Below are 22,125 nucleotides of genomic sequence, written 5' to 3'. Positions count from 1 at the left end.
GTTACCTCTTATTTATCCCAACTATGGCAGCATTTGGCTTGAAGTTGTAATAAGAAAACTTCTTTCAAACCCACAAGATAATATACATATTATGGCTTAACTTAGACTTCTGATTGGTCAAAAAAGTCTATTGTTTATTTGCCTTTATACCCAAAGAAAACCGAAACATTTTCATAGCGCTACATGGGGCGAATTCCTCTTTTTTTTTAACGTTATCGAATTTGATATCTAAAATGCAGTCAAACTATGTGGTTTCTTCCGCGTTCTAAGCCTTTCTTTTTCTCTACGCGGATTACATTAAAGAACCACAAAAATTCTTGACTAGAATCCCCCAAACTGCCCGCCGAGAAGGACAAGTTGGCATGTTTTTGTTTCAAGAATATTCTAGCGACAAAGTGACTGGATTTTCATTAACTAAGAGATAATTACTTGTGCCTTTATCTTGCATATCGCCACTTGTCGTCAGTTTTCTTTGCAATTTCTGCTCAGTTTTTCTGTGCCAAGGAAAGTAAAGTTCATCATTCATAGATGTACATAACTTAGTAATAATAATAATAATAATAATAATAATAATACAGTATTTGTAGTGCGCAAATTCCATGTGGATATGCTCAAATGCGCATTACAGGAGTTAAGAACTAACCCTAAATCAAATAACATATGGAGGTAAAATTTAGGAAATCATATAACTATTTAAATCGTTAAAAACTAAGAGAACTGTAATAAATAGGTTAAGATCACAATACACAAAATAATTAATATTTAGCAGACTATGAAAACGCATCACGAAATAAATGTGTCTTAAGTTTAGACTTGAAGCCAGCAACACTGCTTTTAGACCTAATCTCCAGAGGAAGCATGTTCCAAAGTTTCGCCGCATATGTGAAGTAACCTTAGATAACTTTTTAGGGCAACTAAGGAGGAGGTTATCACGAGAGCTCCAAAGATTATACCGTGAAGGTGACTTAATACAGGTAAAAGAGGCTAGATATGTAGGTGCTAAACCATTAAGAGCCTTAAATTTAATTAAAAAATTTTAAAACAATTCGAAATTTAACTGGTGTAAGTTAAGAAGTAAGGTGTAATATGGCAGTATCTACTCTGCTGACAATCCAGTCAAGCAGCAGCATTCTGTATTCTTTGAAGCCTATTTAACGGATAGTCAGGAATACCATACAAGATAATGTTACAAAAGTCAATCCTAGATGACACAAATACATGTACAAGAGTCTCAGTGCACCGTCTAGAGAGGTACTTCCGTAAACACCGAATATTATAGAGATAATAAAAACAAGAACCAGACAATTTCGTTATGTGGGTAGCCATTGACAATTTTGTGTCAAACCAAGAGCCGAGGTTTCTAGCAGAGGAGACTGCTGTGACGTTGCAATCACCCACTCGTATACAATGAGTATTAACTTTAGCAAACTGCCGAGGTGTTCCTATAACCAAAGATTCAGACTTATCATCATTTAGCTTAAAGTGCACCTACACTCAAAAAATTTTTTTCGCTTAACGAAGTAAGCTTATTTTTTTGAGTATTTCTGCGCAAAAATTTTTTTATTTGCTCAAATCTTCAATTTTCTATGCCCAGTCAAAATACGGAAAATCGGCAGCCATCTTGCCCCACGACCGAGTTTAAAGAAGAATGGCTCTAGCGGGTAATGTGACGTCAAATCGAGAACACGAAAGTCTGCATCTCACACATTTTCACTTGTTTGGGAAGATTGTCGTCGATATCGTCCGAAATATGCCGACTAGGTGTGTTGTATGAAGATTGTATGGAGCGCGATACCCTTTTGCAAATTTCGCACGTTGCTACATCCTTCTACAACACACTTAGTCGGCATATTTTCGGACAATTATCGACTACAACCTTCCCAAACAAGTGAAAATGTGTGAAAAGCAGACTTTCGTGTTCTCGATTTGACGTCACATTACCCACTAGAGCCATTCCTCTTTAAACTCGGTCGTGGGGCAAGATGGCGGCCGATTTTCCGTATTTTGACTGGGCATAGAAAATTGAAGATTTGAGCAAATAAAAAAATTTTTGCGCAGAAATACTCAAAAAAATAAGCTTACTTCGTTAAGCGAAAAAAATTTTTTGGGTGTAGGTGCACTTTAAGACTGTCGGTTAACATCCACGAGCGAATATCATCAACACAGGACTCCAAAGCACTTAAAAGGCGGAAAGCTCATCAATAGCGTCATTGGGGCAAAAAGAAATATATAATTGAGTACCGTCTGCAAAACAGTGAACGTCAGGTAAATGCGACTGAACAATCCGAAACAATCTACTAGTGCAGAGCGTGACTAAAAGAGGATCCAGACAAGATCCCTGCGGATCACCACAATCCAAGTTGAATCTTCTTGAAAGTGCACTGTGCACCGAAATGCACTGAGAACGACCAGAGAGGTAAGATTGAAACCATGAAAGGACCTTGCCTTGGATACCAAAGGAGTCTTCCAATCGTTGTAGCAGCGTGCCGTAATCCACAGTATCGAAAGCAGCACTCAGATCAAGGAGAAGAAGTAAAGTCACACGTTGTTTATCCACATTAAGCAGAATATCGTTCACGACCTTCAACAGAGTGGTTTCAGCACTGTGGTGAAGGCGGTACGCCGATTGATACACTGGAAGCAGATTATTCGAAGACAAATGCTTGTGACGCCATTATCAAGGGTACAAATGAAAATAAAATTAACAAATGCGAGTTCAAGAGTTACAACTAATTTGCATAGGGGAGGTAGCTACACAAATACTTTAGCACGGATAGAATCCGTTTGCACGTTCAAACTCGGTGTTAATTGTTTGATGTAAAGCAGTAAGTAAGTAAGTCCCTGCTGAATTTATCAAATGGTCCTGGCCTCCCACTGTCGACTAATGATTATCAGTTGGCTAATGATTTTGGAAAATTCTTTGCTCAAAAAATTGCTGATATCAAGTCTGCTATTGCAAACCAGAGCCGCCTTCCTGTCACCATTGACGCTGCCAGTACTGTGACTGCTTCCTGTTTTTCAGAATTTACTCTCCTGTCCGAATCAGAGGTGTTTGATTTAATCAAAGCTTCATCAAAGAAATCTTGTCTTCTTGATCCTATTCCAACCAAGCTTCTTACTGACTTCGCCGATGTGCTACTACCTCCGATCACGAAAATAATAAATCTTTCGCTTGATTCTGGTTATTTTCCACGCATCTGGAAAAGTGCTCTAGTACGGCCGCTGCTGAAGAAGGATGGATTACCTCTTGTTTTTAAGAACTACAGACCCGTGAGTAATTTGGCATTTATCTCAAAACTGGTTGAGACTGTTGTTGCCAAGCAGCTACAGCATTATCTGAATGGCAACAATCTGTTCCCAGTGTTTCAATCCGCCTATCGACAGAACCACAGCACAGAAACTGCACTCCTTAAGGTTACGAATGACATTCTCCTTAACATGAACAGTCAACGTGTTACTCTGCTTATTCTGCTCGATTTAAGTGCTGCCTTCGACACAGTTGATCACGACACCATGCTACGTCGACTTGAGTCATCATTTGGTATACAGGGGAAAGCCCTCTCCTGGTTTACGTCCTATTTGTCTGGCAGAACTCAACGGATCATGATTAACGATTCGCTATCGGAACCTTTTAAATTAGAATGCGGTGTGCCTCAAGGTTCCTGTCTGGGTCCGTTATTGTTTTCGTTGTATACGAGCAAGCTTTTTGAGATCATTGAATATCATTTGCCCACGATTCATTGTTACGCTGATGACTCACAAGTTTACATCTCATTTAGTCCCAACGACAGAGCTGAACAACTTGCTGTAGTGAGGAGTATGGAGGACTGCATCAGAGACATTCGTCTTTGGATGTTGAATAATGATCTTAAATTAAATGACGACAAGACTGAATTCCTTATCATTGGCACATCACAACAGCTGGGAAAGCTCGACAATATCAGTATACGTGTGGGCGACTCAGACATACACCCCGTGCCAATTGCGAGAAATCTTGGTTCCTGGTTTGATTCAAGGCTCTCCATGGCAACACACATCACGAAAATTTGTGCCTCTTCATTTTACTACATTTATAATATTCGTCGGATCAGAAAGTACCTTTCACAGCAGTCAACTGAAACTCTTGTCCATGCATTCATAACGAGCCGCCTGGACTATTGTAATGGCCTATTATATGGACTACCGGACTGCTTGTTGAATAAGCTGCAACAAGTACAGAATGCTTGTGCCAGACTGATTCTTAAAGAACAGAAATTTTGTCATATTACGCCCTTAATTTTTAAGTTACACTGGTTACCAATTAGATATAGAATTGAGTTTAAAATATTGTTAATTACTTTTAAGATTCTTAATTTTTTAGCCCCTTCTTATCTATCCTCTCTTATTTCCCTTAGACCCCCCTCCAAATATAATTTAAGAAATTCCAGCGATAAGCTTTTACTTAGCCATCCATCATTTAAATCGAAAGCTACACTGGGGGACCATTCCTTTACCTGTGCTGCTCCGAAACTATGGAACGAACTACCGCTGGATATCAGGAGCGCAGGAACAGTAAATATTTTTAAAGCTAAACTTAAGACTCACCTTTTTCGTAGTGCTTTTTTATAGCTTTTTTTTTTTTTTTTTTTTTTAAGTTTACTTTTAATTGTTCTAAGTTTACTTTTAATTGTTTCTTAAAATTATTGTAAGTCTATTTTAATGGTAATTTTTAATCTTGTAATGCGCATTTGAACATTTTATGGAATTTGCGCACTATAAATTTTAATATTATTATTATTATTATTATCTCGTTGACAAGACAATCGAATTTGTTCATGCACTTCTTGATGAACTTTGAAACAGCTAAGAAGGTCCTCAGGGACAGCACCTGCGTGGTCGTTGTCGTAGTGCTTGCGTACTGAAGATGACGTGCTCTTATGGCTATCCACGCGGGCATATAAATGCCCACGTGTGTAACCAACATAGCTCCCTGTATCGCACAGGTTACATTTAAATTGGTACACTACGCACTGTTGATTAACCAGCTGTGGTTTGGTTTTACATTCTTTAAGGTCTTGGCCAATTTTCCGACTGACAAATACGGGCTGGATTGTGGTTTGGAGCTTAATGCTAAGGTCTTTCAACTGTGTCTTAACAATGTTAGCGGAGTCTTGGTCCTTGAAGGGTATGACTACTCGGGTTGCATCATTTTTCGCCAATCTTCCCAACGCCTGCAATGGCTGCTGGTCAGCAATTCTCGAGTTAATAAAGGTGTTAATGGCGGAGTTGATAAGGTGGTGAGGGTAGTCCAAACGTGAGAATAAATTCTTCAAGCGCTCACACTCCTCAGAAAAATAAAGCCATGAAGAGGATAAACGGTACGCGCGATCGAGCATAGTTGTTAATAAGTTCCGTTTGTAGCGGTTGTCAACGTAACTCTGCTCAGCTTTCTTGAGAAGTGGTCGCACTATCGCAAGTTTCCAAGAGTCAGGGAAATGACCCGTACTCAGCGATAGATTAATCATTCTTGTAATCGTAGGTAGGAGTACATCAAGATGTTCAACAAGTAATGTAGCTGGAATCGGGTCGAGAAGACAGAACTTCTTAGCAGACGACAAAATAATTGCCTGTATATCATTTGTCGATAAAAGTTCGCATTGAGAAAATGACGCATCAGTAACAAATTCAGCAGGCAGGATGCTGGATGAAGATCGATGAGCAGTGGAGATCATAGACTTTATACCAGCAATCTTCTGAACAAAGAATTCACCGAAATCAGTAGGCAGGACTTGAAAGTCTGTGCATGAAGGGAAAGTAGAACCGTCAGCGAGATTGAGAAGAGACCTGCTGGCCTTAAACAACTTTCTTTGGTCATTACACATATCATCAATAAGATTCCTATAATACTCGCGACGAGCTTTATTCATCAAATACTTCACGCGATTTCTCAGGGAACGAAAAAGAGTCAAATTCGTGGGTGTTTTCGAAGCTCGCAAACATCTTTCAGCCTTCCGTTTTTGCCGCTTTGCATACCTAATTTCATCAGTCATACATGGAGCAGAGGGTCGAGCGCGAATTTTTTTTTTTCTTGACAGGAGCATGACGATCCAACAATGCTTGCAAGATGTTAAGCGAAAGCTAAGTTTCAGTTATAGCAAACATGTCCATTTTACGTTCACAGACGTAGTCAAAGAAGAGAGCAGATTTATTCTTGAGCGAACGAGCATTCAAATTATATTGGTCAACTGGACTTGAATTGGCATGGCCGTAGATGAAACGCATCTGATCTCAGTGAGGTTCGAAATGTTTCGACAACGATAAGCATTCGATAAACGACAACACCGGCAATCACTGACTCTTGAAGGAATAAACTGAAAATCATCAGGATCAGGATTGACATTGATGTCACCACTGACAACCAAACGGGTGAGATTAAAGGTAGAAATCGAATTTGGATAACGAATGATTGACAACAGGAAAAAAGCACGACGTCGTGCACGCCTAAATCCAAGATCATGGGTGATAGTGAGTCCGATTCATCAGCAATGGGTTAACGATTTGCAATGCCAAAAATAGGAAGGCCAAATCTTTGAGAAATCAAAACGTCAGATTAATCCAATCGACTAGTACTCAGCAAGCCATAAGAACTAAAACCCATAAGAAAAATAAGAAATAGAGCAAAACAACGGAGCCGGTAAAAACGTGACCGACCGCCCTGCTTAATTATGCTCTTATCTCCACTGCTTCTAAGTCACATACCCGAAAAAGTAACAGAGCCGTGCGATGAGAAGGGTCGGACGGATTCTTTTCCGAACCGGCTTACGCTAACCTGTCCGGCCCCACACACGTCAACTCTAGGACGAGGCTGACTTAGCATTTCCGACTTTGCATAGCTCTTAAGGATTACAGAACCCATCGTGTCAGAGCAGAATCTTTTTCTTTCAGTTTTGCTGACTATTTTTATGATGAACGAATGCCTTGCAGGAAAATCTCAGTGTAAATGAGACCAATAAAAAGGGAATCTGCTGCATCCCACCTGCGTTCTCAGAGTCAGCCACGTAATCAACTGATAATATGATGGATTAACAATACAGAAAGGGTGTTGTACCATCTGTCAAAGTATCAATTCCTAATAGTCATTTCCAATAAGTGCAGCCCATATCTTGCTTTAGCCTAGTAGAAACCCAGAGCCACCTGCAGACGCGACACAGAGCCGCTAATATCAATTATCAATTATGCCTCTTGTGTAGACAACAGGGTTGGCCTGAGGAATTATGCATGTTATCTGTTGGATAAATTATTAATGATAGGGCACGCATTTTCATCAGTTGAGAAATCTGTTTACACCAGGGTATACAAACTCAAAACGTTCAGATTCGGCAAGCATTTTGTCAAAAAATCTTAAGTTAGCAACTTAAGACTTGTTAGAGTTTAGCACATAGCCTCCTATTAGCGCTCTGGATGTTGAGAAAATCTCATAAGTTGTATAAACATCCAATGCGTCTTGAATTCAAATAACCTGTCAGTAAGTCTGCCCAAACCTACTCAAAATTAATTAAAGCTATATAAACACAGAAAAAGCATTCATACAACCTTTTCCTTTTGAGAAGCACCATTGACTTTTTAAAATCGCATTAATAAAAAATGAGGCGTGTCGGGGTATCTACGACAAATCCGAGGCAAATAGTCAGAAATTCGAAAGAGAAACAAGCGAATATTTTCTTATGGCTGTTTTGTCTCCAAAGAAGTTTGCTATCATTACAATTCTTCCAATTTTTCTGGAAATTGGATTTTCTACAGCAAACAAAGACATTTGCGGAAGCATATTTGAAACTCAAGTTGGTAAGTATGATTAAAAACACGTCATTTTTTTTAATTTGTTCTTCCTTTTTACTTTCGAAAGATTTTTTTCGTTGCATTTTAGATCGTGTTTTAACTGGACACATCTTAAGTACCACTATTGTTTTTCACGACTTTGAATGCCAACTGCAATGCCTCGGAAGTTCTAACAACAGTTGCAAGTCGTTCAATGTCCAAACAGGAAAGAACACGAAAAACCGCACATGTGAGCTGAACAACAGCACACGACAGCTGAATCCAAAGTATTTCAAACGGAAGAAAGGATCTATATACTATGGCTCCATACAGGTTGGTTTGCCTGTTTGCATTTGAGCCTTTTCAGCGTTATAAGTTATAGCGGAGCTCCCACGCGCGTGGGGCAGGGCACGTGCCCTCTGTCGTGTATGTTATTTAACAATTATTCCACGAGCGCGCGTTGGATATGAGATGATAGATAGCCAACGAGGCGCGTAGCGCCGAGTTGGCTATAATCATCTCATATCCAACAAGCACGAGTGGAATAATTGTTTTATTAAAAACGTTAAATTAAATTATTAAATTTTATTAAATCTTTAGCTCCCTTTTAATTTTAAGCTGACACGTACGCTTGCCATATTTGTAGACTATGGTATATTGGCTGATATACCATAATGGCTAAGCCAATAAAAAGTCTTGAATTGCATTATCCAATGATCTAGTTTTTAATAATACGAAAATATACGATATGATCAAATTTGAAAATACGGCGTCCGTGCGGCCGACCCTCAAAATTTTCGGGTCGGATTTTTCGTTCATTCGCGATCGAGTTAGACCTTGTGGAACTCAGAATGTAACGTAACAATGCTATAGAATACTCTGCTTGGAAAATAATGAATATCAAGGTCTTAAAGATGACAGAATAAGCTCTCGAGTCAACGACACTACGATTCTCTAAGGCGATGCGAATTATGGACGTAAATTGAAAACCGAACTTTCGGACTTCAAACAGGGCCTAGGGACAATTTGACGATTCGATGGCCCGGTAAATATTATGTTCAAGTAACAATGTGTTCAAAAAGTATTGTTTAATAGAAGATTTTGCGTCAAATCGAAGTTTTAACTTAATTTTCAACATAACGCTGCGCAATTTCTGGCCTTGAAGGCAAATAAACAACGATCTAAGCATGATGAATTTTACCGCGTGGGCGTTACACGTAAGAAATTCGTTCGTTTTTCGCTTATAACAGCAAATCAAAAACTGTTTTGAATAAATTTGTCGTCCCGAAATATTTCTTGGCTATTTTAGTCTTGTGGAACTTACGATCTCTTCACTGACGGACAAATTCGCGTATTTCATTTTGAAATATGATCCACATGCCCATTTGCACACATGCAAAAATATTTAGCGATTTTTATCTTTCATCTTGATTTTTTAATTAAAACGTATTATGCACCTATCGCTTTTTCATCGGAAATAAGTTCTTTAATTAGTCTTCTTTCACTGGAGCTTGTTTTTTGGAAAAGATGATTTTTAAAATTTACTGGGCATTGTGTTTGCTTTCTCGGTTTCCCCAAAATTTTGACTTTTCACAGGAACGTGTTACACGTAAGTGTCAATGGGTTTAATCAAAACTGAATGAATTTTTGGCTAAAAATTTTTAATATATGTAAAGAAATTTTATTGCAAAATTTTCACTTATTGGGAGCTCCGCTTTTAGGCTTTGGTAAATCATATTAAGGCTTTTAGGCTTTTAGGCTTTTGGTAAATCATATTAAGTTCTAAGTTATAAGCAATATTTATACAGGCAGGTCTAATTGGCCCGTGCGACGAATAACTTCACGGGTTCAGGCAAAGTTTCGGTCAAAGCAAATTATACAAAAAATCTAGAAAGATTTGAGCTTAAATCTCGTTTGACGTTTAAAGCGACATATCAATGCCTGCAACCATCGTGTTTTATACGAACCTCGCAAACGTGTAAACACGTTCTCTTGTGATACCTGCGAAAGTATTCATGATAATTTCTGGTAAGATTTTCGCGGACAGTCTGATCGATTTCTCTTACATTGTGTGCTGATACTGAAACTTTTCACCTCGAGCAAATCTTCGTCGTACGGCCCAAACAATCATGGCGAGCAACTGAAGGTCTTGTATATGTCCATGTTAAAACACACGAAAGGACTCTAAAGCACACTTCACTCTGATTGGGCAGAAAAACACAAAGATTTTCTGGCACCAATCAGATGCCAGAACGACTGCGACCGTTTGGAACTAGTCTTGTAAGACAATGTCCCCAGGGGCTCTTCTGCCCTAGCTTGAAATCGACTCGCAGCCTCTGGGTCTCCGAGGATGGCCCTAACCCTACAGGAGACGGGACCTCCATTTATTCGTCCCCATCCGAGAGGACTTGAATATCTAACCATTCTTGGTGTTATAGAAAGGTAGCATATTCTTCTCAATTATTTTAAGACCCTGAGTGTTGGTCCGGCCGGGGCTTGAACCCTCGACCTCCCGCACAGCAGTCCAGCGCTCTATCCATTGAGCTAACCGCAGTGCAACAAAATCTTGTTAACGTCAGCAGCCAGTTTGTGGGACTTAGAGCCGGGGTGTACATAAGGAGTTATGTTAGCCTAATACTGACCCCTTATTTGAGCCTAACACCCCGTCTTCAAACTTCATGTGAACGTAAGGATTTTAAGAAAAACGAATTCTTAAAGTTTTTAGGTGGCTGAAAGACTATCGTTCGGAAACATTCAGAAAGTGATGAAAAGCACGAAAGAAAAATCGCCAGAAAAGTGGGTGAGAAGGCTATTGAAACATCATTGTATGATGCACCTATGAAACAGTTGTTTAACTCGTTCATTTATGACTCTAGATCTCGTGCATTGACATCTCGCTCCAGCGCAGTGGAAAAACAAAGAGCGGTCATCGTCATTCAAGTTATAAGGAAAAACATTGCAAAAAAGGTGGGTATAGTTATCAATTAAGTTCAAGTTTGATCCTTTTTTTGTTTCAATGAAATGGCTCCCAATAACATTAACGAATAAAACTACCTTCAAGGCGCGAGTTACGAAAGGAAACTTAGCTAATTTATCTCAGAGTTTTCTGTCAATAGATTTAATAGTTGGGCTAACGATATAATAAATTCTATTTTGGTTGCCAATTCTTAGATAAATGACATTACCATAGAAACATCATTTCTATGAATTAGAACGGCAGATATATTCCAATATTTGGCCTAAGAACTTAATTTAATATCTTTACTTCCCTCAGTGAAATGTCTTTATTGTTTTCCACATAGTGGAAATGATCATGACCTGACTTTTCGAAATGGTAAAAACTCAAGGTCGTTCAGACGGTTTTGCCAATATTCTCTAAGTTGTTATTTTCTAAATATATCTCATTGGCTGACAGATTTTATGAGGGAATTCCGCGTTAAGGTGGCTGAACACAGTTTTCGCGCGCGCTTTTGCTGTTGTAATTCAGCGCGCGCACAAGGATTACAAAAAAAACAAGCATGCCGTCAACAGAGCGGTCATTTCATTTACTCAACATGTACCCGCACTATCTGTGCTATTTTTCTCTCTAGTTGGCGCAGTGTATTGATGGCTTTAATATTTTAGTACAAAGATAGATAGATAGATAGCTTTATTAGGAAGTAAAATCGTTGCAGCCCCTGGGCCGGCTGAAATACGACTTACTTTACAATGGGAATAAATTATCTCTTACTCTAAGATAACTACAATAAAAGCCGCAAAGTGTGATCTACAATAAAATACAATAAGAGAAGTATCAAAAACCAAAATACAAATAATTAAGATAGCTACTAATAGTTAAAACTGTTCGCCATGATAAATGTGTTTTTGAACCTATTGGTCTTACAAATCGGTAGCTTGAAGTATCTCTGGCTGCGGGTGCGATAGGTGGACTCGTTGCTTTGAGGCAGCAGATCATGGAGCTTGTGGTTTTCTTCCCTTACAATCTGATCAAAATGGAGCATCACACAAGATCTCCCTCCTCTCGTACAGTGACGCAATGTCAAGAGCTACTAGAGCCTCAGCGTAGGATAAGTCAGGTTGAATCATCCGCAACGCGCGTTTTTGCAACCTTTCCATTTCATTAGACAGATATTGCGGCAAAGAATGATGAAAAACTGGGCACGCATATTCTAATACAGGGCGTATACACGTTGTATAGAAAAGTAGCATATCCTCAGATGGAACTTTAGCGCGCTTTAGCTGTTTTAGGAAGTACAGACGCTTCGCAGCCTTTTTGCATATAGATTCTACATGTGCGTTCCACCTGAGGTTGTCCGAGACTATCACTCCAAACAACCTTGCGGATGAAACAACTTCGATTTGCTTGTCATTGATATGTTAAAAAAGTTAACGGTGCGAAGAACCCAGGAATTCTCAGCTTTTTCGTCGTCACCGAAAGAAACCAGTTAAATGCAGCGCATGCGTAGTAAGTAAAAAAATTACGATTAAATGAAAATTGCTTTCTCGGAAATATGCCTATTTCTTGAGAACCACTTATTAGAATTTCACGAAATTTGGCACGAAAATACTTTAGGGAAGAAGTAAACGGAGTATTGAAAAAATTGATTTTAAACAAAGGAAATTCAAGAAAATCGAGTGAACCCTCAACAAGGGATAATCAAAGATCTCTGTTAAATTGTTAGCGAAATGATGGTAACTTGTGAGCATCAAGACAAGCTCGTTGCATGCAAATTATAAAGAAAATCTAATGACTAGATTTTCTACAATGAAACAAAACCGATTTTAATTGCCTATTTATGTCGCCATGGCAACGGTACATACGTCAGCTTAACTATCAAAAAAAGAAAGTCTGTGTTGTTAACTTGCCTGCTGCCAGTTTTGGCGACCGAGAGATCGAGGGTCTTAGAGAAAATGGTGAAGGAAACAAAGGTATCAAAAACTGTTTTCAGCCACCTTAAATTGCACGCGAAAACCGATATCGCAAAATCACGAAGCGATAAGTGTGTTATTGGTTTACAAGTGCAATTTAAAGCGGAATTCACGAGTCAGGTAATAGAAATTTCCTTAAATCGCATAATTGAATTAAAGAAAGAAAGGAGAAAACAGCAATATTATTTATTATTATCCTGAGCGATAGTTATGTCTATTTAGATGCGAAGCAATATCTTCAACCTCGTTTTCAACTCGCTAAATACCTCGCCTCGGAATGCGAGATTTTATTTGACTAGATTATTTGAAAGAGAGTGTTTATAATTATTATTGAGCCAATTTACAAAACATTTTACCGAAGCAGCGCAGTGTCACTCGAAAGATCCCCTCTTCTTACTCCCAAAACATAACGTCATAAAATAACACTTCGCCAAGATCGATATCTGGGCATGCGTCAACTTTTGAATCTGTCGCCCTTTCGCAATCTTTCCCTTCCGTGCCTTCTTTTCTGTTGACCTCTTTTTCAGTGTAGAAGACCCATAGATTTATGGGTATGGTCGCTGGAAACCCTAAAATCCATTACAAAAAAATCACATTGATTTACAGTGTTTTAATACATCTTTTAAGTTAACAATCGTGCGATCGTATCGAGCCGCCATGTTTGTTTTGCACGTTGACATTTAAGAAGCTTGCGGTCCATAATTGGTTCTTTGGCCGGTGAGTAGACGGGGAACTCTTAATTCTTCAGAAATGTTGCGATATTTCCCAGTGGTCACGTAGAAGACGTTACCCACTGACATGTTGATTTTTATCTAACATTCGACTCGTTTTTAGTCTGTCCAACAGGATGGATTTTGTTCAATAATACATGTAACTGTTACTTGATTGATGACTCTGACTCCAAGACCTGGCTCCAAGCTCAAACGTTCTGCCGCAGTCTCAAAGGGGAACTGGTGAAGATCAACAGCGCCGAAGAAAACGACTTCGTCTGGGACCTCGTAAAGAGACAAGCTACATCTGTGTGGTATGTTTGGATTGGGCTGAAGTGGAACTCGACAGCGAATGGATTCTACTGGTATGACCACTCAGTTCCAGTTTACAATAACTGGAACACCGGTGAGCCGAATGGAAGGGCTTCTGAGCCGTGTGGCCTCATGTACGGTCCGTCTTCCCCACCGTCCCAACATGGCCGATGGAACGATGGTACTTGTGACCCCCAGTATGGCACTGCTTGCCAGAGAATTCTCTAGCCTAGTTGACCCAAAAGTACTAGCTGTAAAGTGTTACAAGGGGGACGATCCCCCCCTTCATTGAGCAAATAAAGCAACACTACTCGTAATCAGGAGCCAATCTTTAATGAGAGGACGCAATATGCTAAGTGCGCAAAGGGCTCGTATCGTTTTAAAAAGAAAACAGTACTTGCTAGCGCCATCCCGGCAGCACGTACAGAAAATAATTTCCACTGAAATGAATAACAGGCATAACAAGCATTAGATGGGATGGGGGTTGGGAGTCTCATGGTCATTTTTGGAGAAGGATGAAGTGACTCGCCATTTGACACTTCTAGAAAGAATTAACTCCGAGGAAAAAGATTTTGTGGGAGAGGGGGATAGAATGGAAAAAAAAAGACAAAAAAGGAAAAAAAAAAAAAAAAAAAAACGCCGGAAAGATCGATCAGCCATACCTTTAAACTCCCCTTAGAATAACATCGCTCGTCTCTGATAAATCTCGTGGAGGACTTTCCACCAACACGATACCTTTTTGGAGCCATTTAAAACCTCCCACTCCCTCCACTCATTTCCTTGTAATTAGTTGAGGAAGTTTAGTGTTGAATCAAGTACAGTTCCAGCCGATAACTTAGTGCATTCTCGTAACCTGTTGCTCCACGAAGAAAAAATGTATTGATACTGTCGCAGGCAACTAAGTGCCAAAAACTCCTGGAAGCAGAAGGGTTTCACTCGGGAAAATTTCAAAACTTTCATCATTATCTCTTTCTTATCACCTAGTCAACAACAATTTCCTGCTGTAAAAATAATTTCCATTCCATGCTAAGGCTTGACTACCAGATTTATTGACTACTACGCATTGACGGCGATCAAAGTGATGTTAAAGCCACTTGATAAGGCTTTGATGTGTGTACCTATTTACTGAATGGAGACAATTTATGGAAAAATAACCTCACATCTATTAACAAGGACTGCAAGCCATATGTATGTAAGCCGTAAACAGCATTACGTTTTCCACACAATTCCCTCGAGTTATCAAACATTCCCTTGCGAAAATGCGTCTATCTTACGTTGCAAAATATAAAGTAACCTCGTGTGCATAAAATTATCTTCTATGGTACTTTCAGGTGTTATTTTTCATTAACCACTGTCTCTGCTATTTTTTTTTTAACCTTCTGAAGCACTTTGTTAACTCTTTCCAACCAATCAGACAAGGTAGGTACTTTCGAAACCATAACATTGACAGCGACAGTTTATGACTGCAAAAACCAATCGCGAACCGTCAACGACCTTTGTTGTTTTAATACGCAAACAGGCCTGTTCGCCTCAGATCAAACTGGATACGTCAAGTTCTGTTCATTGAATTAGACATACAAATGCTACCTGAATTAGTAACAAAACTTTATCTACATGCACTACGTGTCGTCCTTTCTTTTGCTCTTTAGTTTATCGAATCTCTTCTGAAGATGATCGTTAACGGTCTGTAATTCGCCTATTTCATCTTGCGCTTTACGAAGCTGCAATAAAGGACATTAATAAGATAAGCGTAAAAAAATCTAAAACAAAAACTTGGCAAAACATAAAAACAAACAAACAAAAAAACAGGGCATTACACGAAGTGAGGAGAAAGAGTAGAGGGTGAAAAACAAGCTGGAAAACAAAACAAAGACAACAATCATTGATATACAAACCTCTCTTTGTAACTTTCTTTTTTCAGCTTTAAGAGAATCCTCCGTCGCTTCCTGTGAGAAAGTGAACTCTTGTAATTGTGGTAAAAAATGAATAAATCAGTACCGTATCTCCTCAAATAAGCGCTTACGCTATAATTAGCCTCCTCCGAATAAGAGCCTGCCCTCTGTTTCTTTTGCCACTTTATTTGCAATGTTTCAAGCTTCAACAACAACAGCATCAATACAAGAGAAAAGTTTCTTTCCCGTTCCAATTATTTCTATCTCCTTATGGTTGCATAGTTCCTTGATGTGTTTTGCCTGTCTTTTAAATTTGTTTTCGTAATGCTGCGCTAACTTGATAAGCCTTCTCCCCACCCCCCTTGGATTAAGCGCCCTCCTTCCAATAAGTGCCCCTCCTAGTAGGTGAAAGTCTAAATAAGCGGCTGAGCGCTTTATTAAGGAAACACGGTAAACAACAACTAGAAAGGTCACTGCGGTCAATTTTAGAATATCTTAAGGCGAGATTAGGGTACGTTTCTTACCGCGGCCTCCGCCTGAGACTTGTAACGCTTCACTTGACTTTCTAGTCTCGCCACCTAGAGGAGATTTTATACTTGAGTCAATAATGGAAAGTAAAGTGAGCAACAAAAGAAACTCACAGTGTCTGTCACACAACACTTCTCTACGGCAGAAAGCGGAATGGCCGCTTACTGCCGTGTTGTCTTGGGCCTTCAGAAATCATTGTAAACTCAGTGATAGTGAGAAAAATAACGTGTGAAGAAAGAAGAGTTGTTTTGGACAATTGCTTGAATAATATTTTTGATAGTTTCAATGACTTGGTTCCGTTTTCGGCTGATTAACAGTTTGTAACAGTTTGCACTAAACTCCTTCAGGAGATTTTGAAGTTCTCTCACAAAGAAGGAAGAGTAATTTTCTTCCCTATGCATCCAGTTAGCAGGTATATTGGGATACGTCTGGGGGTTCACTTGAGCTCCTTACATGTGCTGGGTACTTTCAACTTCTCAAATTTTAGGCAGTTTACAGACCTGTTCTTTTAAAGATTGGGACAAATTACCATCCCTATTGCTTTTTTTCTATTCTTCAGTTAAAATTCGACAAAAATCATCTTGGGACACAGCTAACTGGGATTGTTTGGGAAGGTTTAAAACTTGTTTAAAAGCAAACCAGAATTATGCATCACCGCAACATTGCGGCGAAGCTCCCAAGACGGAGGGGAGCGGTTGCTAACTATCGACTTCTTACGATGGTTCGAAAGTAACCCTCTCTTTTCTATCCCTTGGCAGTGGTTTCAGCTAAAAAATTAATTCCTTAGTCTTTAGAGAAAGTCTAGTACTCATCACACAACCCCGATCTCTCTTCCTCTAGCGCGTTTGAATGTAAGATTTTGAAATAAGAAATAGGTCACTTGTGAAGGCAAGAGAAAATTTCTGATAAATCTTCGGCTTAGTGAGTGTTTGGTCCAAATGTTTCTTCCTTTAAACGACCGAGTGATTGACAAGTGGCATGGAGACGAGTTTAAGCTATCTCAGCCATTCAGTTTTACTTACAAGTCCTTCAAGCCGCGCATTGTCCTGCTCTGCTTTTTGCAGCTTTATTTTGAAATCATTTATTTGCCTACTAAATTCTCCTGGAAGGAAATGGAAAGATAGCATGATTGATTTTTAAACTATAGACACTTTGTAACTAAATACAAGTTCGAGTAAGATAAACGGCAATTTTACAAAGCAAAGTAGGCCTTTCAGTCATCGTCAGAGGTGCAGGCTCACGTAGAACGTTGCAACTGCGTAACAATGTGTTGAGTGTTACAGCTGTGTCGAGTTCTCGAGCAGTTTAGCAGCGGCCGCTCTTCCAGCGTTCCCTGGCACTTTTGAAGAGGTTGTTTACAAGCGTTCCCTCACCCAACCCCTTCTACTTATTCCTTTCTTTGTTTTAATCAGGGCTTATGGGCGTTGGAAAAGTGGACTCATGGCTGGGTTGCGGAGGTTCGCCAACCATAGCGGTGGTATTGTACCTGAGGGCTGGCTCGCTGCATTGGAGCGCCTGACAAACAAACACCTTTAACGTAAGCGAGACAGCGTCGGTTTTGCATGAACCTAACTCCATGTGAGACTTTTAACGCATCGCATGTTTAAATAACGTGTTAATTCAAGTGGCGTGTAAGATGAAGAATGAGATTAGTGGTGAAACTGTTACAAATTTTACTCAGCAGTTGATAAATATTAGATGATTAAGACGCGACTGGGCTGCAACTTTTATCGTTCGTTAATTTACGTTAGTTTGCTTACATGAATGCATTCATTATGTATCACTGCATTACTCCTTAATTCATTCGCACATGTAAGTGAAATGAGTTTTAACTTATGGCTATAAAAGAGGAAGACAACAGGAAAGGGACAACAAGAAAAAGTACGAGACTATTTCTGTGTTAATGTTACAGAATTGGTTTCAAAAGACAAACGGTTGCGGTTTGGGCAATGCAAACGGAAAAAGAAAAGCCTGTCCAATTGCGACAAAGCCTTGCTTATTGCAACAAGTACATAAAAAACTGACTGCTAACCCTGGATTTGAAACGGACATGGATAACATGGCTTGGGCTTCTAAGAAGGGGATGGGGGGGAGGGTCACGCCCTCTTGTCACATGAGTCCCTATGACAGGATGATTTTTTGGCAGGGATCACATTTTCGCAAACCTCCAGCAAATCAAATTTACAGGTGGTTATACATTTTCAAATATTTCAAGTTGCTGCTGAGGAGAGCCAAACCCTGCTGGCCTCACACTTTTCAAGGGTTCAACTATAAAAATGAAGATTAGAAACTTCACCCAGTCGAAAACTGAAAGAGGACTGCTTGCAGTCTAAAAATGTTTGAACCATTACAATTAACACTATGATGATAAATCTCAGCTAGAGAACACATACTTCTAAGTTCCTCTAAATCTGCCGTTATTGCTTTGGGTGTCTCAATATCTTCTCTCTTCAGAGATGCTACCTCTGTTTGAAGATTTTTTATCTGGAAACGAAAAGAAAAGAGTGAAATACAGTGAATCATTAGTATCAGCTGCATGTGTCACATATTCCTACTGCTTATCACAACTTGAAATCCTTTTTTAAATGCTTCACTCCCAAGAACTCATTAGAAATTCTCCATGCTTTCTGCCATACCATTCATAACAGGGCTCCCACGCGCGCTTCTCGCGCGTGGGGCAGAGCCCCATACATATGGAATATGGTCAACCTCTTTTCGTTTGGTTGTCACGTGACTGACCGGGCGTACGTACGTACGTGCCTTCAGATTGCACGGGTAGGGTAGGGGAGACTATCAAAACGAAGGGAGGGGTGTCTCAGGCGAGTCTTGGCAAATGCACATCTTTTATGTTATCATTAATATTACGAACTTGGGAGCTCCGCTTTTAGGCTTGGCTAAATCTATATATTATGATGTTAGTTTGGAGAATTAATTTTTGGCTTTGGATCAACCAATAATCCTGACCCCTAACTGATATTTGTCTTTATTTTCATCACTTGTCTGCTTGATATTGCACTGATATTGTACGGAGAAATTCTATCATGATCATGAGGGGAGTTAAAAGAGTCAAATCTCCTCTTATTTTTGTTCACTTTTGAGGGTACACGGTAACTCTGGTAAAGTGTACCCAGCTCAGCCTGTCACATCCACATCTGCAAATGGAGTGATAGTGTAATCAAACCCTAAGATGTACTCTAAGAAAATAAGAACACAGACTGTAATTCACATAATGTTGCTACTTGTAAGTATAAAGGTAAAGTTTTTTTATTTCATCCACAGTGAAAAACTCATTTTCCTTCATATCATCCTCAGTAATCCAATATTATGCCTGAAAGCACGAAAACCAAACGAACCAGAAAAACTTCAACAAACTAACCTACAGATAAAAACAAATCAAAAAAAGTTTCAGTACCTGTAAAACTAAAACATCCTTTTCATCTGACAAAGATGGCCGCCGACTGTTTGAACGACTCTTTGGTGGTTCAGATACACTGCTTCGATCTGAATAAATGAAAGAGAGAAGAAATAATAACAACAACAAGTGAATACTTACTTCTATTGAACATATTTTAATTAAAACTTGAGAAACTGAGAATTATGAAGGCAAAAGTCTGTCGAGCAAAGTCTTGCAGGAACCAGTAAGAATTTCTTCTATTCGAAAAGTTAGATGCAGAACAATTTGGACAGTAATGTACGTGACCCATTTTTTCCAGTCATATCATACTGGCACTGGTGTTAAATGCAGGAACCATTCAACACTATCTTTAGGTCTGGCACTAGTCTACCAATTCATACCCGAAGATGTTTCATCAGGTACAGCCAAACTAAGAGCATCTCTGAGAGTAACTGTGCTAGTTTCCTCATCTTCACCATCTTTCAGATATTGGTCTTCGTACAAGGAAAGGCCTCGCTCCTGAAAGGAAAAAAAACAAGGCATTAATTTATGATACAAAGATGCAGGTACAAGTGCCACAGTTCATGACACAGAGTGGAAGAAACTGGAAAATCATTTGAAAATGGAATGCAAGTGTGGTACAATTATTATAAGGTTTTTTAGAAAAAGTCATAGGGTATTATTTGGCTGATTTTTCAGATGGGCTTTAAAGGTGTTTTAAAAAGTGATGGAACTAAGCATACTATGAAATGAAAACAAAGACAACAGCAAAGGCAAATAAATAACATCCAAAGGTAATATGTATCTGGGTAATTCCTAAGTTCACGGACAAGTTGAAAATGCATCACAGGTTTGTATGAATTTGTAGAAACAAAATTTGTGTCTAGTCCTGTTTTTCTGCTGGAGCCATGTTTTGATAAGTGAAAAAGCACACCATAATATTATTATTAACTTAGACATAATCCTATACATGCATCAGGGGCTTATTACCGCCAAGAAATTATCTCTAAACTCGATGGCTTCCTTAAGTCGTTGAATTTCTTCTTCACTGCTTTTTATGGTCTTTTCGAACCTACTGCATTCCTGAAAAAGAAACAGAGAATTGGTAAATGTTAGTTGCATAGAAACAGTTTTAGAAGACAAAATACAAATCCTACACCAAACCAAAGAACAAAGCTGGAGAGCAAGTGGCTATGAAACATTTTTGTTTCAGTTGCCAGATGGAACAATTCTGTTTCCAAATCACTCACACAGAAGTACAAAAGTTTCAAGTTTTAGAAACATTTCTTTGCATAATTGCATTCTTGCTATTCTACAATCACCAGCTGGGTGTACAAGCACCAAGAAATGTTCCTCCTGGGGTGCTAATTTATGCAGAGAACATTGAAAGTCTACAAGTTAGATGCCTGCTGACAACCAGAAATTAAATGCTGATCCCAAACATCTAACTCTAAGTTGCAGTAATAACCAGCTGGTCGCATTTTCAAAACCTGCAAACCAGCCACTTTTTTGCAATTTTCATTGTAGTTGAAATGAACTTTGGTTAAAAATTACCATTAAGAAATTTGAATTGTCTTTCACTTTTTTTCAGCAATTACCTTTGTTTTTTCTTTAAATTCAGCTCTAACTTCACCTGAAATCTCCTCCTCTTCCACCAATCTAAAATGTAATATCAAACAAAACTAATGCTCTGTAAAATAAAAATTCAGGACCATTTTGATCCTGTCTACACAATCACTGACTTTACTCCTTGATAGCCTCAAGGAGAGGAAAAAGATCCCTACCATACAAACCTACCTGTCTTTCAGACAATCCACTTGATACAGTAGAGCTTGCTTCTCATTGTCCAGCTGCGCAATGGAAACCATCGCCTTTCTGTACTTGTCTTCAGTTTCTTTCAAGTTTTCCTGAATATCAACACAACAAATGAAGTGATCAAATACATCCTCCTTGTTACAACTAATTGTGACTGTTGAGCCCCTAATTTCCAATATCTGATTATCTTGTAATTTTCCTATCTAACTGCTAGAAATTTCCTCGAAAATTGGTGGAGAGAATTTGGTACCAAATCAGGGTTACAGCATTTCACCAATAAGTTCCTCCATTCCCATAATGTAGTCACTGTCATCAAGAGCTTTACATGATTACTCATTAAGTTGTAGACGGAAACAAGGTATGCTTTTAATAATTTTTAAAGCCCTCTATAACAATATTCCTCAGTATATTCAATCTTTATTTCAAGTAAGAGAAAATAAGAAAAATCTTAGGGGCAAGAACAAACTTGTTTTACCTGTAGCTAAGACCACAAACTACGGCTTAAAGTCAACTTCTTACATTGCTGCTAAGGCTTGGAATGCATTACCTGATAAGCTAAGATTAACGGCCGAATTTGGCCCTTTCAGGAATGAGATAAGGAAACTAAGTAATTTGTAATTTTATATCCTCATCATTTATATTTAGGCTTATATTATTTTTAAACTCTGTAATTTATATTCATATATTTTTCTCAGTATATTAGCATCTCTATTGCTAGAGGCCTAACAAGCCTCATTTTCATCCAAGTTTA

The 22,125-nt window shown here is 38.9% G+C and overlaps 2 protein-coding genes across 4 annotated transcripts in view; one reads left to right on the top strand and one right to left on the bottom strand.

Annotated features, from left to right (window-relative positions):
* The first annotated feature begins 7,572 nt into the window (after nucleotides 1-7,572).
* On the top strand, nucleotides 7,573-14,062 carry LOC111330821 (uncharacterized). Its single transcript, XM_088740819.1, has 4 exons — nucleotides 7,573-7,821; nucleotides 7,904-8,127; nucleotides 10,671-10,761; nucleotides 13,558-14,062. The coding sequence occupies exons 1-4, from the start codon at nucleotides 7,704-7,706 to the stop codon at nucleotides 13,971-13,973; spliced, it is 849 nt and encodes a 282-aa protein (XP_088596945.1). The 5' UTR covers nucleotides 7,573-7,703; the 3' UTR covers nucleotides 13,974-14,062.
* A 710-nt stretch (nucleotides 14,063-14,772) lies between these two features.
* LOC111330818 (leucine-rich repeat flightless-interacting protein 2) overlaps nucleotides 14,773-22,125 on the bottom strand; it is an 18,835-nt gene continuing 11,482 nt past the window's right edge. Inside the window, exons 5-14 of one of the 3 annotated variants that reach the window (XM_088740810.1) lie at nucleotides 21,357-21,466; nucleotides 21,158-21,218; nucleotides 20,550-20,642; nucleotides 19,961-20,078; nucleotides 19,578-19,666; nucleotides 18,559-18,649; nucleotides 17,188-17,267; nucleotides 16,162-16,215; nucleotides 15,641-15,691; nucleotides 14,773-15,466 (exon numbers count right to left, since the gene is read on the bottom strand). In XM_088740810.1, coding sequence (XP_088596936.1) covers nucleotides 15,365-15,466; nucleotides 15,641-15,691; nucleotides 16,162-16,215; nucleotides 17,188-17,267; nucleotides 18,559-18,649; nucleotides 19,578-19,666; nucleotides 19,961-20,078; nucleotides 20,550-20,642; nucleotides 21,158-21,218; nucleotides 21,357-21,466 — 849 coding nt within the window. In that variant the 3' untranslated portion in view covers nucleotides 14,773-15,364. The other 2 variants (XM_088740811.1, XM_088740812.1) reach the window with 2 other exon arrangements.

Source organism: Stylophora pistillata, chromosome 12 (genome assembly GCF_964205215.1).
Source record: "Stylophora pistillata chromosome 12, jaStyPist1.2, whole genome shotgun sequence".
In the NCBI taxonomy this organism is placed as follows: domain Eukaryota; kingdom Metazoa; phylum Cnidaria; class Anthozoa; order Scleractinia; family Pocilloporidae; genus Stylophora; species Stylophora pistillata.
The sequence above is the reverse complement of the archived record's forward strand: the minus strand, read 5'-3'. Positions and strand labels throughout refer to the sequence as shown.

Bases quoted from the DNA above. Each gene is read 5' to 3' on its own strand.
- LOC111330821 (XM_088740819.1), top strand. From the start codon at position 7,704: ATGGCTGTTTTGTCTCCAAAGAAGTTTGCTATCATTACAATTCTTCCA. The intron at 8,128-10,670 runs GTTGGTTTGCCT...TTATGACTCTAG, and splicing joins TATACTATGGCTCCATACAG to ATCTCGTGCATTGACATCTC. The intron at 10,762-13,557 runs GTGGGTATAGTT...ACTCGTTTTTAG, and splicing joins GGAAAAACATTGCAAAAAAG to TCTGTCCAACAGGATGGATT.